Source organism: Populus alba, chromosome 2 (assembly GCF_005239225.2).
Source record: "Populus alba chromosome 2, ASM523922v2, whole genome shotgun sequence".
Classification (NCBI taxonomy): domain Eukaryota; kingdom Viridiplantae; phylum Streptophyta; class Magnoliopsida; order Malpighiales; family Salicaceae; genus Populus; species Populus alba.
In genome coordinates this window covers 6,544,686-6,562,263 of record NC_133285.1, presented here as the reverse complement: position 1 = coordinate 6,562,263, position 17,578 = coordinate 6,544,686, and the positions used below count along the sequence as shown (strand labels likewise).

The 17,578-nt window shown below is 35.7% G+C and overlaps 3 protein-coding genes across 7 annotated transcripts; all 3 read left to right on the top strand.

Moving 5' to 3' along the window:
• Nucleotides 1–104: 104 nt before the first annotated feature.
• On the top strand, nt 105–2,631 carry LOC118042316 (arabinosyltransferase RRA3). Its single transcript, XM_035049962.2, has 2 exons — nt 105–534; nt 1,237–2,631. The coding sequence occupies exons 1-2, from the start codon at nt 364–366 to the stop codon at nt 2,353–2,355; spliced, it is 1,290 nt and encodes a 429-aa protein (XP_034905853.1). The 5' UTR covers nt 105–363; the 3' UTR covers nt 2,356–2,631.
• A 1,897-nt stretch (nt 2,632–4,528) lies between these two features.
• Nucleotides 4,529–9,242, top strand: LOC118042315 (J domain-containing protein required for chloroplast accumulation response 1). Of its 3 annotated transcripts, none has more exons than XM_073407725.1 (9): nt 4,529–5,600; nt 5,908–6,743; nt 6,816–7,204; nt 7,345–7,426; nt 7,806–7,843; nt 8,126–8,191; nt 8,278–8,355; nt 8,610–8,786; nt 8,906–9,242. In XM_073407725.1, the coding sequence occupies exons 1-9, from the start codon at nt 5,122–5,124 to the stop codon at nt 8,942–8,944; spliced, it is 2,184 nt and encodes a 727-aa protein (XP_073263826.1). In that variant the 5' UTR covers nt 4,529–5,121; the 3' UTR covers nt 8,945–9,242. The 3 variants fall into 3 exon arrangements, with proteins under 3 accessions (XP_073263826.1, XP_034905851.1, XP_034905852.1); XM_035049960.2 differs by having other exon boundaries at nt 4,531–5,600; nt 7,785–7,843; XM_035049961.2 differs by having other exon boundaries at nt 4,537–5,600; nt 7,788–7,843.
• Nucleotides 9,243–13,285: 4,043 nt separating this feature from the next.
• On the top strand, nt 13,286–17,193 carry LOC118042307 (deSI-like protein At4g17486). Of its 3 annotated transcripts, none has more exons than XM_035049950.2 (4): nt 13,286–13,705; nt 15,033–15,289; nt 15,586–15,873; nt 16,658–17,193. In XM_035049950.2, exons 2-4 carry the CDS (start codon nt 15,079–15,081, stop codon nt 16,897–16,899), a joined length of 741 nt encoding a protein of 246 aa, XP_034905841.1. In that variant the 5' UTR covers nt 13,286–13,705; nt 15,033–15,078; the 3' UTR covers nt 16,900–17,193. The 3 variants fall into 3 exon arrangements, with proteins under 3 accessions (XP_034905841.1, XP_034905840.1, XP_034905842.1); XM_035049949.2 differs by having other exon boundaries at nt 13,288–13,751; XM_035049951.2 differs by lacking the exon at nt 13,286–13,705 and adding an exon at nt 13,822–14,160.
• Nucleotides 17,194–17,578: the final 385 nt, after the last annotated feature.

Here is a 17,578-nt window from a genome sequence, read left to right as displayed (position 1 = left end):
CCACACTCCCAAACACGTCTCTGAGAGCACCTTCGGAGCCCACAATGTTACTATCTTAGAGCCGAGTGATCATTATGTTAAGTTACAATCTGAAGGCCAAGACTTCATATCTGTTATAATATCATTCAAATCATCCACACTCGATCCTCTCTCCTCTCTCTCTCTCTCTCTCTTAGAACGCAATCACTTCGCTGCACAATCAAGTCTTCGCTTGCCTCAGCCTGTTAATTTGAAAGAGACAAAAGAATCAACTCGATTCCAGTACCTTAAAATTTAGTTTTGCTAATAGAAAACTAAAAAGTCTTCGCTGCTTATTTCTCTGACACTGTTTTGTCTGTAGACTGTATGTAACTCAACCAGGGCATGGCTATTCTTCGAAGAGTTAAAGGGCAATCACTTAGCGGATCTCGAATCGCCTTAGCCGTTGTGGTTGGTGTTCTTCTTGGCTTCGTCTTTTCTGTGTTATATCCTCATGGGTTCTTCAGCTCCGATCTGGCTAACCCACATCGTCGGATTGCTAATTCTAATCTCCAGGTTCAAATCCTTTTTCCTTAAACCTCCAAATCTCTTTTTGTCCATATATATATTTCAGTGCTTCGTGTCGTTAATGTAGTCGTAAACTTAATTTTGGTGTTTTTTATATTCTTTTTACCTGGGTTGGTTCTGGTTGTTCTTGAATTTTGAACTTTTCTATGCACTCAAGAAGTTGACTTTATTTCTTTCCGTTGACTTTGCATGCATGCGTGTTGTTTTTGGCGTCAGTTGCTTTCATAGATGAATTCAGGTTGATCCATGTTTCAGTAAATTGATTGAAGACATGATTTCATTAAGGAATGGGATAATTCGGTGAAATTGTAAGGATACAGAATTGAAAATCTTCTAGATCATTAAAAGTGCTTTTAAAGAGAAGCCAGCTCTGTGCCATTAATTTAGTTGTGAAAGAGCCACCATTTCAATAGTTCCCCTCTTTGATGTCTTAGTCTTTGTTTAGTATCTTCCCCATTCTTGCGGCATTCCCTGGCTTGGTGAGAGGGGAAGGTAAGGTTTATCATTCTAGTTATTGATTTGAGCACGGATTTACTTTTCACGGGTGCATTAGCATGAATTTCAAAGTCAATTTTGTGTCAGTTACTGAGTATTATCATTCAATGGTTGCTTCATTTGTCGCTCTTGTTGAATACCATGATTTATAGGCACTTATCATGTTGTGATTACCTCCTATTGTTTGTTTGTTAGACTGGTTCATCTTCATGTGAATCACCAGAGCGAATTAAAATGCTGAAGGCTGATATCGTGACGATATCAGAGAAGAATGCTGAGTTGAAGAAGCAAGCTAGGGAGCTAAATGAAAAGCTGCAGCTGGCGGAACAAGGACAGGATCATGCTCAGAAGCAGGTTTTGTTACTGGGTAAACAGCAGAAAGCTGGTCCTTTTGGTACCGTCAAGGGTTTGAGAACTAACCCAACTGTTGTTCCTGATGAGTCTGTGAATGCTAGACTGGCAAAGCTCTTGGAGGAAGTTGCTGTACATAAGGAGCTCATTGTTGCACTTGCAAATTCAAATGTGAAAGCCATGTTAGAAGTCTGGTTCACTAACATCAAGAGAGCTGGTATACGCAATTACCTTGTTGTAGCATTAGATGACCCTATTGTAGATTTCTGCAAGTCAAATGATGTTCCAGTGTATAAGAGGGATCCGGATAGCGATATTGATTCGGTTGCAAGAACAGGTGGTAATCATGCTGTTTCTGGATTGAAGTTCCGTATTTTGAGGGAATTTTTGCAGCTGGGTTACAGTGTTCTTCTGTCAGATATTGATATAATATACTTGCAGAACCCATTTGATCATCTTTATCGTGATTCAGATGTTGAATCTATGTCTGATGGCCACGATAATATGACAGCTTATGGATTTAATGATGTCTTTGATGAACCTGCCATGGGTTGGGCTCGTTATGCTCATACAATGAGGATATGGGTTTACAATTCTGGATTCTTTTATATAAGGCCTACACTCCCTTCCATTCAGCTTTTGGATCGTGTTGCTGGTCGTTTGTCTAGAGAGCCGAACTCATGGGACCAAGCAGTTTTCAATGAGGAGCTTTTCTACCCCTCACATCCTGGGTATGACGGGCTCCATGCTGCAAAAAGAACATTGGATATATTTTTGTTTATGAACAGTAAGGTTCTTTTCAAGACAGTAAGGAAAGACCCTGCGTTAAAAAAGCTGAAGCCAGTAATTGTTCATGTAAACTACCACCCAGATAAACTTAGAAGAATGCAAGCAGTTGTGGAGTTCTATGTTAATGGGAAGAAAGATGCATTGGATCCTTTCCCTGATGGTTCTGATTGGTAGGGATGCTTCTACAACTACAGAGAGGACTGGGAGGTTTAGTTTTTCTCCCACAGACCGTTTAACTTGCTAAGTATTCACATGATACAGGTAGAGGTTGATTTGATTACATTTGAAGAGAAATGTGAGAGACCTTTTCTTTGATATTTTGGTTTTTGTTTTGCCAAAGAGATGAAACTTTGTGTATTGTTCCTGTAGCATTAAATTAAGTTTCGTCGGAGCACCCGTCCCCTCGTGCCCCGAGCTATGATGATCAGGTCTGTCATGTTTCACGATAAAGGATTTTGCTGCGTACTGAATTTTCTGCAACTTGCAAGCAAATTCTTTGATAGTTTCTGGGATATTTGATTCTTTCTATAGAGCGACATTTTGTTGCATCTTGGTGGAGTCGGGATCAATGACTGCGGTGGGTTCTTACGACGTGACCGGACTAGCAAGGACCATGAAACCATGGATCCTCATACTTCTTGCATCCCGACAAGAAAAGCAAAAAATTATTACACTGAACACTTAGGTTCATATGGACCATTCACGTGGTGCAGTAGATCCAATTTTAATTAAGAAAAAACTAAAACGGATTTCTTTGAACAGTGTCAAGTACAGGCTATTTGCATTCTCGATTGTGGATTGTATCAGTAAAATAATAATTGTCATTTTCACCAAAAACATTCCGCCTCTCTGTTGGGGATAAAGGTTCCTTTTACATTTTTTTTTCATTTATCTCACTCTTGGAAAAAAAGAAAAAAACTAGAATTTAAGAGTTGTCTGGGTTTTTTATTTTTTAAAGCATAATAAACTAGATTGCTTTTAAAATAAATAAATAACTTTAATTAGCATAAGGGATGTTTTGACTTTTCATTATATTTTTTTTATTATAAAATTGAACGGGAAAGTTTTGTAATTAAATAAATATAAAAATTATTAAAAAAATGGTTGTTTGGGGGTTGAACATGTGCATTTCAGGTGGTGGTGGTGCATTGTAATGTGGTTTAGTAGCCAAATGATGGTTTCTAGGACAGCTTTTTAATTATATCGGCTACCTCTTTATTCTTGGACAGCGTGTGTGGTGCATAGATCTCTGATTTAGAGCTAAAGATTTTTTTTCCCTTTTTTTTATCTATCCCTTTATTCTTGGGCAACATGTGTTGCGTTATTCAAAGGGGATGCTATCTGACAAAGTTAGTATGCTGCGCTACTCTGAAAGATATGTTTAAAACCTTAAGGGGACTAGATAGAAGCCCTGGAAATAGATGAAATGAGAAGCCCAAAAAAAAAACAGTATCTAACAAGGTTAGTGTGTTACGCTATTCTGAAAGATGTGTTTTAAAATCATGTATGGCTGTCAAAAATAAATCCTTGAGACCTGTGAGCCAAAGCAGATAAATATCTTGTTAGTGGGTTAGGGTGTTACAATAATAATCAAATTCTTGATCCCTATTTAAATATTTTATCAAATGAAACAAAAAAATAATAATAGCGCTCACATAATAGGTTTTTCATCCTGACAGCATCAAAGTGCAGGCACCGAACCTAGTATTATTACTAGTTTCTAAAGTGGTTTTCTAATGTAACTGGATTTGCTAGCATGAAGCTGAATCAGGTCATTGTAATAATTTCAGGAGAATTGGATTGTCCCTTTAGAGTGTGTTTGTTTTAAAAGTTGAGATTAAGTTTTATATATAAAATTCATAAAAAAAAAGCTTGAAAAAATAAGAAAAATAAGTTTTTATGGTTAATTGTGTTGTACCCAATCTTAATCTCAACCATATTTTCTAAAATAAACATGCTCCATGCAGAACCCTGGTTGGTTATTGCTTTAGTGTGAGTTGGGTAATGCGAGAATATTTTAGAAAAAATATAATAAAAATAATAATTTTTACTATTATTATATAAAAAATTAAAAAAAAAAACATTTTTAAAATATATTTTTTTTAAAAAAAAATACCATGCTAAACCAGTTAGCAAACAGAGCATTATTTAACTGGCGGCTGCTCACTTACGTTCATTAATGGGATTACCATGTAAAAGTATTATCTCTATGGTGACCAATCATAGTCCTGGGCGTTCAATGCATTTCTTGGTCAGTTTTAATCACATCTGCTGCAACCAAGACCAAATTCTAGTGCAAAAGACTCGAAAATATGAGCCAGAGAATCAGAAAGGCCAACGGGAGAAAAACAACCTTTACATTTCGTGCTATAAGTGCCTTTTGGGTCATGTTCTAACCAATTTTAATTTGATTTTTCTTTTAATTTACATGGACGGAAGAAGGGAGCCACAAGAAGTTCATGTCTTCTTTCAATCTATGGAAAGCAATAACAGGCTGTCATCCTAATGGACATTGTAGAAAACGAACCTAAAACAACTTGGGATCACACAAAATCTGAGTTTAATCGGTTGCCAAGAATTAATTTCTAAGAATTTAGGTTGACGACAAAGATTGTCTTCTACTTTGGTTGTCGCTTGGAATCTTCTCCTCCTCCTTATCCGATATCCACGCACGCAAAAACACTGATATTCACTAGTGGCTTCAAATACCACTAACCCCACCTTGTATTCTTGCCAACATCATCCATGTTATTGTTTGTATGTATCTCATCCTCCACACCTCAATATCATGATTCTCAGAAGAGAAATCTCTGCAAGTTCTTGATTCAACAACAAGAACCCCATCAGGAATTTCCCGCCACTTTTGTTTTTGCTTAAGTTTGTCTTGTCCAGTTGAATTAATCTGGTTTTGTGGGTATTCCGTATTGGTTATTGGTTGAAATGGAGAGGTTTTCTGAGAGAGAGAGTGTTCTGTTAGGTTATAATTTCCAAAGACCTTTTATAAACCATCCAGGTTCTTCTCCAAAGAGCCAGTATGGAAACTCAGATATTGATTTTACCGATGTTTTCGGTGGCCCACCGAGGCGATCGTCACTTCAGGAGGTGCGGTTTAGTTTTTCTGAAACGACAGATTCATTTGCATCGACAAGTGGTGATGTTGATACCAAGTTGTCTCGCCACAGTTTGTCTGCTCTAAATGACAAGCCAGTGTTTGGAGATGAAAATGTCAATAGAAGGCGATATCCAGACGACGGTTTCTTTGGTGATATTTTTAGAGGCAGCGAATCTTTGAGTTCTTCTCCGAGGAAGCATGACCGTGATTCACTTTCTTCGACTCCAGGTTCAAGAGTCTTAAGCCCTGCTGAATTGCTGCCACATAGAGTTGATCCCTGGAGTCCATCACTGCCTGCACAATTCAGGTTTTGGCTTCATTCCGAGATGCTATTTGCTCTATTCCTGTACGATTTAGATCTTATGATTTATATATTTTTTTTCATCAGTTGACATAAATCATCGATTGGGAATACTTTTATACCCATAAGAGTTGATGATATGTCTTTTCTAAGGTTGTTTCAAATGTTTTTCGGTATTAATGTGGTGTATGGTAGTGGTTATTGATTGTTTATCTTGCAGTTGCTCTTATCTGCACAATTATCTGCTTGGGTTTTGGTGTCTTTTGAACAAATGCATCCCAAGAGCTCAAATATTGTACTGATAATTTTGCAGCCTCCCTGCCAAAATGATTAAAGGGACAGACTTGCCAGCATTTGTTTCTAGTGTCCGTGGCCAACACAAAAATAAAGACGGGGCTTCAAATGGCATCAGCAATTATACATATTCTCCTTTGTCTAGATCTGCAAGCCCAACGAATCTCGTTAGAGACGAGTTGACTAATGATGTCTCTCGGCAGAGCGCTTTATCCAAGGAGCCATCTCTTAGCATTGAGGAGTCATCAAACGTGACCAAACCTGAAGAAACAGATAAAAGCAGAAATTTGAAAAGGGATTCAGATGGTTCTGAAATTCCGACAAACAGAAACCAATTTCATTTTTCTATTTACAAGTGGGCAACCAAAGGATTACCTTTTGCGATGCCTCTTAGAGGAGCTAACAAATCAAGGCTGAATGAGAAGTGTAAACTTCAGAGATGTTCAAGTACTAATGGATGGACAGCATGCGAGGGTATAGCAAGAGAATCACGTTCAGCAACTCCACATGATATTGATATTCCCTCATTCAGTGGTCGAATGGAGCTTGACAAACAAGATGATCACTTCCTCTTCGACACAAGCATTCAGGGTGAAGTAGAAGCGTGTCAAATTCTTGAGGACACAAGTTTCCCTATATCTGAGTTGGATACTCCAAGCAATGTTCAAGTGATTGTTGAAGATGGTCCTATAAACTCTGCCTTAGGGGCTTCAATGGAAACAAAACATCACTCTGCTCCTGAAACAGGCTTATTTGGAAAAACAAAGGAAGAAATTTATGTGGTTACACAAGAGGCTCACAGGACTGAGTTAAAACCACTACGTTCCCAGTTATCTGAGAATGATTATGAACAAGGTAAGCCATGTTCTAGATCCAAGCATGCTCCTTATGTGATATCTCTAATAACACATTTGTTTTACCTGACAGGTATTGATGAGATGACTATTAAAACTGGTTTGAAACAAAGCAAGGTAAAAAAAACCAAAAACTCATCTGCGGTTCCTGATGTTAGTGAAAATTTAAAGGATGAAGACGAGACAGCGAATAGTGTAGGAGTGGATAAAGCTAACTTTCAATTTCCACCTACAAAATCAAGGGACAGCTTTGGGAAGAACAGGGTTAGGGGAAAGGTCAAGGAATTTGTTAAAATTTTCAACCAGGGAGTTCCAGAAAAACCCAATTTTGATCTTAATGACTCACAACATCAAGATTCTAGACGAAAGGAAAAGAGCAAATTCAGGACTGAGGATAACACAAATGAAAAAATGCACTCGAATAATGCGTACGAGAAAACCATGCCAAATGCTTCAATCCTGGTACTCTGCTGAAAATGCTTTTGAATTTATTTTGTCAGATTTTAGCAACAACAGATACAATTCGATAGTTTTCTGGATGAGAGTTATGTCCATCTCCTAGTGTATCTAAATTTTCAACTTTTTTTTTGGGTAATTTTAAGGTGGATCCTGATACAACGGCGAGCAATCTCAAGTCCACACGCGTTTCTTCTGGACGTAAGGATAGATCAGTGCCAGCTACAGGTATTGTTATAGTAATCTTCAACCAGATGAGTAGCGCGGCTTGGATATATAATTATGAGATGCGTGATGCGATAGGTTCTTTCAATTGCTTCATGTAAAACTGAAGATTTTGGATCCCATCGACCTGGACAAATGATTTTTATGTGCTTTTTAATATCAATTAGATTGAAAATGGTGAAGCAGCTAGGTATATTTCATGTTCATCTCAGTCATGATTCAATATTCCAGTTGCTATGCAATTACATTAGCAAGAGCTTCTTTTACTGAACTTACTACTTCATTTTACAAAAAGGTTTTGGAACCGGTGTTGATAGTTGTTAAAAATGTGATATGTGATGCATTAAAATGTTGTTGACAGCAGACGTTCCTGATGTCTCAGAATCAAACATTGGAGATGCAGATTTGTCCTTCCTCCTGGTATGGGATTCGTCTATATAAACATTAGTCATTTCTACTTCTTTTGCAATTATTGTCCATTTGCTACGTATTGGTGTTCTCTTTTTGAAATTCAGCGCTGCAAAGAAAAGAAAAGAAAAAAGAAGAAGAAGAAGCCTGCATCTTTTGTTCTCATTTCAGTCTGTTGTGTCTGCGTATTGGAAATAATATTAAGGCTTAAATCTAAATTGAACCGTGAAGCTGTAAAGCTGCTTCTTCTTCTTGGAATGACTAACGAGCTAGTATACTTTTCCTTGTGCGTAGATCACAGAATTGCCCCAGGATGAGGAAAGGGGGCCGCAAACCAGCGATAACCATGAGAAGATCCAAGTGAGGAAGAATATAAGCAAAGAGACTCCATTATTTCTTTCTTTCAACTCTACTAGGAATTAATAATCGAAATTTACGCATTGCAGATCATTGATGATAAAATACAGAGGTGGTCGAAAGGAAAGGAAGGCAACATTCGCTCCCTGTTGTCAACTTTACAATATGTGAGCTTGCCTTACACGCAATTCTTTCCTACACTGCAAATTCTTTGATCTGAACTTTAATTACCATAGCATCAGACCTACTGCATTTCCTATTTTCTCTGGTTTTCCGGTGGTTCCTGACCAAGCCTAGTAAACTGCATTTCATCAAGTTCCAAGTCTCATCTTTCTGCTTTGACTAATTTAGTTTACCGTACAATTGTTAGAGTAGCTCTCTGGAAGGACATACTTAGAACTGATATTGGCTGCGCTCACAGGTTCTTTGGTCTGGAAGTGGATGGAAGCCTGTGCCTCTTGTTGATATAATTGAAGGAAATGCAGTGAAAAGAACATATCAAAAGGCCTTACTCTGTCTACACCCTGATAAACTACAGCAGAAAGGTGCTACCTCGCTTGAAAAAGACATAGCAGAAAAAGTTTTCGATATTTTGCAGGTAGTATCTTGTTAAGTTTAAATTCTTGAAGTCGGAAGAATTTACCGGCAGCCTCTTAAAGAAACCATTGCCGTTCAAAATTCATCTAACATAGTTATCCACTCGTTGCATGCACACAGGAAGCGTGGACTCATTTCAACACACTCGGAGCAGTGTAACGTGTGACCAATGAAAGCAAATCGCAATTTCTCGCAGGTCAAAGGACATCGAGATGCTTGTTTATGCAAGTGCACATGATACAATTGCATTTGTGAGAAAAAAATTATACTTGGGACTGTGAAGAGGTATTTTGTTTGTGCGGTGTGCTGCTCTGTCCTGAAGATACTTCATGCTTGGTTTTGTCTCATATTTGAGATGTTATATGGGTTAAACTTTTTATCATTTTAAAGCTTGTTTGGAAGTACATAATAGTATTTTTTTAAAATATTTGTTATTAAAATAATTTTTATTTTTTTAGCCTTTGTTTGTGACTCTGCTCCTCTAATTTATACTACTAGTTTTATAATGTAATTTTAACTCTTGTTTTTTTCTATACAGAATCCATCAATAATATCTCAAACGAGACAAAACATAACTTCATTGACTTGTGAAGGACGGACGGAATTTACACATATTTGACTGGGCTTTTGTGTTTTTATTGGACCCGGTGAGGCAGTCCAATTGGCCAAGATCCATACCATATTTGGAATTGAAATTCTATCCCATGTTCAAAAAAAGACCAATGAATTGAAAGTTGAAACATCAGAGTTAACCAAATGGCCCATTAGGAAAAATCTTTGAATTTTTTAAAAAACCATTAGCACGTAGGTTAAAAGTTTTAACAGAATAACATTATTCATTTTTTTATAATAAAATAGCATATTTTTACCTTGTAATGCTTGTGAAACACAACATTCACTAAACATTATTATTCTTAAACACGGCAAAATAGTTGTCGCGGTTCAAAATAACGATATTTAGTGAATATTATGTTTAAGAAGCGCGATAATTGCTAAGCAGTTTACTGGTTGGATACAGTTGCATAATCGATCGATTATTTCATATAAAAATCACAATTTTATGAATATTTTATTTCAAATATGTTTTACGAGTAAAAATATACATCTTTATCTTATTTGTAGATTCGAAAACATACTTCAATTAAAATTGTAAAAAGTTATTGTTCACACAGTAGTTCTCACAGGTAATTATGAGGAGTCAAGTGTCAGTTTGTTATAATTAGATCAGGACCTGCCCTAAACAAATAATGTGGATGGCCTAACAAATACATTTATGGACCAATAGACATATCAACGCCCAGGAGAAGGTCTGATAGAGCCAAATCACAATAATATCTTAAAAGAACCATAAATTTTTATCCAATCATTAAATCATACTCAAATTTTTACTAGAATTTTAAGAAGCTATTCTTTTTAGACCGTTAAATTGTTACAAACCACTTAATCAATTAATCTTGAATTTAAATAGATATTGTAATCATAAACCACAATATCAATTTAAATTTAATTATGATTTTCAACGGAACATTTAAAAATATACTATTTCCCCAAAAAAATTTATTTATAAATCATTTCACTATTTATTTACATTTTACATGTTAATAGCCCAATTTATGCAAAACCCTTAGCTCTATGTCATCGAACATGTGCTGTCAGAACTAAGAAGGCGGCATGGGAGGAAAAGTTTCCGTTGGTTTCTATGGTACCTCAGCCTCAATTTCGTGCACATAACACGGCTGTCGTTTTTTTTCTTAAAGTACCTCGAAATTTTGTGCGATGATTTCTTCTACGTTACCGGACCCCCTCAGCTCTTACATGGCTTTGTCTGGCTTCTGACACTTGCCAAACAGACAAGGTTGGACATTCATCTAAGATTGCCAAAAAAAAGTTAATTCTTTACCGTGCAAGATTTGAATTGCTAATGGATTCCGTCATAGCTCCCAAGTTTAATTAGACGATCCTTGTATTGATGCTTTTATACTTGTACAAAACTCTAAAATGCGTAGTATGATTATTGTGCACATATTTATAAATTATTATTCAATTCAACAGTAAACTCTTGACTGAGAAAATTTGAACCCTTTCTTTATTTTAAAACAGTAAAATAAATAATTTATTCTGAAGTAAAAAGAAAATTAAAACTATTTATCAACGGTATTTCTATCATTTATTTTTTAAAATAATAAAAAGACATTTTCGTTCTTGAAATAGAAAAATTTGGGCATACACCTGGAGCATTTTAGTCCTTTTTATTGAGGTTTTTTTTAGTTAGTATCAAATCCATTAAGTCATTTTAGTCTTCCCTGATAAAATAATATTTAATTCTAAAAAGTTATTGTTGCATGAGAAATGTTTGTGATTTTTTTAGAGACACCTCAATGTATTCAAACTTGATCTTTAGACATGTTGTTGGAAGTCTCACCACACCTTTTTTCTCTTATTACAGATCATATCGGCAATGGATGGATGGTTTGTTATTAATGGCTTTTTATTTTATTTTATTTTATTTTTCTCTCCTCCCATAAAAAGTGCATGTTAATCCTCTTTATTTGGAGTGTTTTATTCTTTTGATTTTATACTGCTATGGTGAAGTAAATGGCTAGTTAGTTCTAAAAAGAAGAGCATGTTTCACTCTAACAACGTGTGTATAGTTTGAATTGACTATATATTCAAAGTTAGTGGCTAAATCATTATTTGCGTTTACCCATACTGAACTGCATTATACAGTGATGGTGCTAGTTGAGCTGCTTGTTTTGCTGTCAAAAGCAATGGCTGTCACTGCAGTGGTCCACATTTTAGTTGGATATACTGATGTCCACATTTTAGTTTTTTTTTTTTTTTTTTTCCTTTATGTGGTCGATTTTCTATTCAAATTATAGAGGATAGTTATACAGAGAGCAAATTTACGTCCTATTGTAGCTTCTCAAATGTGGGCGCCGCACTTTTATATTTGCCGAGGATGAAATAAGAGAGAGTTTAATTAAATGTTTAATCCAGATCTTTAATTCTTTTAACTTTTCCTCCGGGAAACAGTTTGGCAAAGTTGAGTACATCCACAAGTTGTGGCGCAATGATCAACGCATTGCACTGTGATTTTCCATAAATTCTTTTTTTTTTTTTAAATAACACTTTTCACCCAAAATATTAGTAAAATGACATGGTTTATACATGTCTAGATTGAAAAATAAAAAAAAAATTAAAGATACTACAAATCTCTATAGCCACATACTCTAACCTCAAACCTTCATCTTTTAAGTAACCCTAAATCCCAAAATCAAATCCTAAACAATACTCTAACCTCAAACCTTCATCTTAAGTAACCCTAAATCCCAAAATCAAATCCTAAACAATACTTTAATCTAAAATCTTCAATCTAACTAAATATTACAAGAAGATACAGTAAACGAAGACAACATGATAGAGCATGATCGATGGAGGGTAGTTGAAATATTATAATTGTTGTGGTTGTCTTGATTGAGAAATTATTAATTTTGATTATTTTTTCAATTCTGGTGGTTTAGAGTTTCAAATCATGCATTTACATATGAACATAGCTAGCATTGATATGTTGTGTTACTATTGACTTCAATTACCATTATACATGTTACAATACAATAATTTATATGAATATGCCTAAAAACCTAAGAAAATAAAAGAAACTCTAGTTGAAAATGGGCAAAAAATATATATTTTCTCCAAAACTTAAATGGTTGAATTCCTTATAAATATTATTATAAAAGTCTCATGGCATCATACAAGTATCATGACTAGTATGTATTATATAATATTAATGTTGCGCGTAATGGTAAGATTTCGTGTGATATTACTATTTATAATATTATTTTTTATATTTTATTTTGAATTTCACTTATTAAATTCAGTTTGGACTGGTATCCATTGTGTTTGATTCAAATTATAATCCTTCGATATAATATCTCAAAAAATAAAAGAAAACCATCTAAGGGGTTTACTCTCCATGTGATCTCAGGATTCGAGTCACGTGGTTGTTAATATGATGGCCACTAGAAGCTTACATAATCCTTAATTTCAGAGCCAATAGAATTAGTCGAGATACAACAAGTTGATCTGGATATTTATATTATTTTTTTTAAAAAAAAAAAAGAGAGAGAGAGAAGAGAAGAGAATGGTTAACTTTTGTTGTCACATACAATATATTTGTCGCTATCGATTCAAGTTTTTTTTTTTTTTCAAATATTTAAAATTTTACAATGGAATGGACATCTTTAAATTTTGAAACAAAGAGAGAACGAGTAAAATAAAAGACGTGGCAGAAATTCGTGCCAAATTATTACCAGCAGGACCACGTCCACGGCTCTGTGTAAAAAGAAGACATGTCATCTTCTTGAGCTTTATTCTTAAGCGTATTTTTTTTTTTTAGGTTTTAATAATTTTATGGCATAAAATAACCTGGGAAGAGAAAATATAAGAAAGATGACGAGCAATTCCACCTTCTTTTTTAAACGCCAAAAGGTTGCGTTGAAAACTTCTGTACATACAGTTCTGATGCTAACGAAATTTTATTGGGAATCAAAATGAGACATCACTAAATCTTAAGTGGCTAAAATAATCCATCCACTTTCCTCTCCTCCTCACCTAAATAACCACCATCCTTTATCTCCCTTGTAATTTAGCACCTAAGGTAATGATGCTATCCTACTAGTGTTAGGGGCATACACTGATACGCAGGAGAGAGAGGAAGAGAAATTGACTGTTGGCTTTTACCTTGCAATACTGTGTTGGGGCTATATTATTTTTATATATTTTTTAGCCTTTTTGTTGTTTTGTGTCTGGGAGGAGTGAGTGTTTCAGAATCAGATAGGCCCTCCTTTTCACTTGTTAAGGGAGTAATTATTGCTCTCACTCACTGTGGATTCCATTTCAATGGTGCTTCTTAGAAAGGTGGTTTTCTTGGGCTCTAATGCCTACTCTTTCTGATAAAAAATCTGTGAGTTCTTTTCTTAACTCAGTCCCTCTTCTTCTCTATTTTATTTTATTTTTTGGTTTAAGTGCTTTTCATTTAAGGGCTTTCTTGATTCTGGGAAACTTTGAAAAATAATTCAAAAAGAAGAGAACTTGCTGTCTTGTTGCTTCATTTTAGATGTTGTTGGATCCCAAAGTTCTCTCTTTTAGAATAGTTCTTGGAATTCTTTACTCATAACTAAGCCATACTGTATGATTCTATTCCTTGTAATCTTGTTTTTGGCTGTTCTCCAGGTTCACTGGTTTTTGTTTGATCTGTTACATTGTTGTGCTGTTACTGTTTATGATTTCAACTAGATCTGTAACATTTTTTCCTTCAACTATAAAATCTAAAGGCAATGCTGCAATTCCAGTTTCTCTTGTCGATGAATTTGGTAATATATTTTTTTTTGTTGTTGGAAGAATTCATGACTAGAATTTCGGATTTAAAAGTTACTGCATTTTATGTAACTTAATTGATCATTTTCTATCCTAAAAGCCATTCTGTGAAAACAATTACTTCGGAGATGTAATTGTTTTGAAGTGATGATGACTCTTTGGAGTATAATATAGTCATGCTGCGCGTAAGGGATTTAAGTACACGAGTAGTGTCTGGCTGGACCTCTAGGGTACAAAGGAATCTAGCAATACACTACCCCGTTAATGTATTTTAATTTGTTGAGTTTTGTATATTTGGTTTAAAATGCTTTGGTTTGCCAGCCATAAGTAGTTGGACTAAGATTTGTTTAGAGTTTGGATCATCTCTCATGGTGAATTTGATAGTCTAAAACAATATACTACTATTTTTGCTAATTATTTAGGATGAAAGTCAACTGGCGTTGCAGATTCTGCAATGTTGTATTCTATTATGTTTGAAAAGATTATCTAAAATATATTAATTTTGCTATTGACCGGTTCTGAGATTTAAATGATGGCTTAATAGGGGAGTTAAAAGCTAAACAAGGGAATCAATGTACTGCAGAGCCAAAAAACCTCTTGCATTTAAGTTTCAGTGAGATCAACTAGAGAACAAGACATAACTAATAGATTTCTGTAGTGAAATGGATATGATCCACAAGATGCAGGACTCTGATTCTCATGAAGCGTTGAAAGAATAGGCTGTGATTTTGAGTTGGTTTTTTATTTATTTTTGTAGAAAAAGCTGTTGTTTAAATTGTTACAGCAGTTGCTTGTTTTTAATCTACAAAAAGTCTGTTGATTTTGTTCTTCTAGGGGCTGATGCTTGATAGTTTCTTGTATCTTGCAGTTTGGGGGCCAGCATTAGTTGAACTTTGGTCTTACTCTAAGGAAATATGAAATTTGGATCAAAGAATGGATGGAAATCCATCATGCCCCTTCGTTTGAAAGGCAAATCAGCCACCCGCTTTTGTTTGTTTCCCAAACCAAGATCAGCAAACTATGGTCCAGGCGATACACCAGTTTATCTCAATGTGTATGACTTGACTCCCATGAATGGCTATGCCTATTGGGCAGGCCTCGGCATCTTTCACTCTGGTGTGGAAGGTAAGGTTTTTAGTTTCCTGTCTGGACTCTGGAGATCAGATCATCAAAGATAGGTTGCCCTTTGCTATAATGAGAAAAATTGAGTCCCAGATATCTTAATCTAGTTTCTCATTCGTGCTATGCATTAACCAACCTCCAGCCAAACGAGCACATTCTTTGCGCGTTGAATAAAAATACTGCAATGCAAGCAATGGATTAAAGCCCTATCCTTCTGCATTTTATTCTTTTATATCACTCTCCAATTTGAAGTTAGTTTAGATCTCATATTTTCTCACTGTCCTCTTTCCACTGTGCAGTTCATGGTGTAGAATATGCATTTGGAGCACATGACTACCCAACAAGTGGTGTTTTTGAGGTTGAACCTCGGCAGTGTCCAGGGTTCAAGTTCAGGAAGTCCATCTTTATCGGGACCACATGCCTGGATCCTATTCAGGTTAGGGAATTCATGGAGCGGCATGCTGCAAGATATCATGGTGATACATATCACTTGATTGTTAAGAATTGCAACCATTTCTGCAAGGATGTATGTTACAAGCTGACTGGGAAATCAATTCCAAAGTGGGTAAATCGACTTGCAAAAATAGGTACTTTTTCACTTAACCATTTATCAAGTAGAGGATTTAGAAATTACTGCATGAAATCATTAACAGAAACATCTTGATTTATGCAACTGAAAATTTCAAATCTAAAGTACTTTTGACCTTGCTGGAACATAAATTGTTTGTGTTTGCAAGTTGGAGAAAAGAGAGAGAGTTTCAATAATATACTTTGGTTTTTTAGTTTCTACTATAGAACCTAAGATGCCGCGTGCATCTTTTTTTTTTTTTGTCGAACTGTACATCCCCTGCAACCATCAGCATCGATAACCTCTGTGAGGGACTCACCTTACTGTAAATGTCACAAAAAGATGACGTGTAGACTTCACATCCCTGGGCAGAACAATTTCTACGGCATCCATTCTTTTTTGGGGCAGACTGGCAGGGGGTCGATGGTTTCGGTTGTTTCTGGCAAAAATGTTCTCCACCCTGGAACTATTTCTCTGGACATGGCTTATGCATTATGCAATTGTAATAGCAGGAAAAGTCCACTCCATAGGGCCCCTTACTGAAACCAAGGGGATTTTTGCTTGAAAATAGGGTTTTTTTTCTTCAAAAATGATAGTTTAATCATGTATTTCTAAAGGAAAAAAAAACAGAGAATTCTAAGGACAAGAGATGAATCCAAAGAAAGCGTTATCTTTATGTTGCATGACCTTCACCTACCAAGTGTTCACTGTGTTTATGTTGATCCAAAGAAAGCTGTCTTTAATTCTTAAATTGCATTATGTCACCTCCCAAGAATACATGATGATTGTCTTTAATTCCTTAGGTTCAGCGTGCAACTGCATACTTCCTCAGTCCCTTAAAATATCTGCTGTGCGACATGACCCCTGCGGCCAACCTTATGACAGTGAGAGGAGAAGGTTGAGAACGGCTTTTAGTTGCCTGTCTTCAATCTCAATGCGACAAAAGCAGCTGTCAACATCTTCGTTATTGCTACAATCGCCGTTGAAAGGCTGCTTACCATGGGAATTGAGAAGGTCTATGAATGGTTCCTTGAAAGAAAGATGAAAACTATTTCCTGAACGGTTTCTTTAGCATCCATTGAGGCATTGATGCCTCTGCATGGTGATTGGCGACCAAATCCTATATGGTTAACTGGTGGGTTTGTTCAAATGAATGGTTTTTGTATGCGGTGATTATAGCACTATTCTGCTGTTGAAAACCATTAAAATGCTAATTAAATTCTCCCCAGTCTGAGAAGAAGCCAGGTAACCATTGGAGCACCCTTGTGAGTAGTGAGTTGTGCTTGATCTTTTTTTAATGTCAATGGCCATTTTTTGGCAGGCACATTTATTGGTATAATGTTCGTTCAGTTTGTATATACAACTGCCATTTCGCGCGCTATTGACTTCTGATAGTCTTTTCCCGTACAAGGTAAATGAAAAAAAGGAGGGCAATCATGAACACAAGCCACTAGAGATTAAAAAAAAAAAAAAAACCTGATTTTGTGAACCCCTAGTGTAAGAACCCTAGACAGAAACTAAAAGGAGTCTAAAGCAGCAGGCTTTGTGTTTCTTTAATTGAATCAGCCCGAGAATTTGCAGGCAGCAGTAAACGCTTTTCAGATATTGTTCCCGCAATCATTACTCAGAACATTGTCTGCAGTAATCTGGTTTCTTTAATATGAAGCTCAGGAGAATTGGAAAAACAAGATGAGCATACAGAGCCATTTAATGGCCCCTTTTCC

Coding starts and splice junctions, on each gene's coding strand:
- LOC118042307 (XM_035049950.2), top strand. CDS start 15,079: ATGAAATTTGGATCAAAGAATGGATGGAAATCCATCATGCCCCTTCGT. Junction 15,290..15,585: donor CTTTCACTCTGGTGTGGAAG/GTAAGGTTTTTA, acceptor TCCACTGTGCAG/TTCATGGTGTAGAATATGCA. Junction 15,874..16,657: donor AAATCGACTTGCAAAAATAG/GTACTTTTTCAC, acceptor TTAATTCCTTAG/GTTCAGCGTGCAACTGCATA.
- LOC118042315 (XM_035049960.2), top strand. CDS start 5,122: ATGGAGAGGTTTTCTGAGAGAGAGAGTGTTCTGTTAGGTTATAATTTC. Junction 7,427..7,784: donor TAGATCAGTGCCAGCTACAG/GTATTGTTATAG, acceptor TGTTGTTGACAG/CAGACGTTCCTGATGTCTCA. Junction 8,192..8,277: donor ATAACCATGAGAAGATCCAA/GTGAGGAAGAAT, acceptor TACGCATTGCAG/ATCATTGATGATAAAATACA.
- LOC118042316 (XM_035049962.2), top strand. CDS start 364: ATGGCTATTCTTCGAAGAGTTAAAGGGCAATCACTTAGCGGATCTCGA. Junction 535..1,236: donor TTGCTAATTCTAATCTCCAG/GTTCAAATCCTT, acceptor TTTGTTTGTTAG/ACTGGTTCATCTTCATGTGA.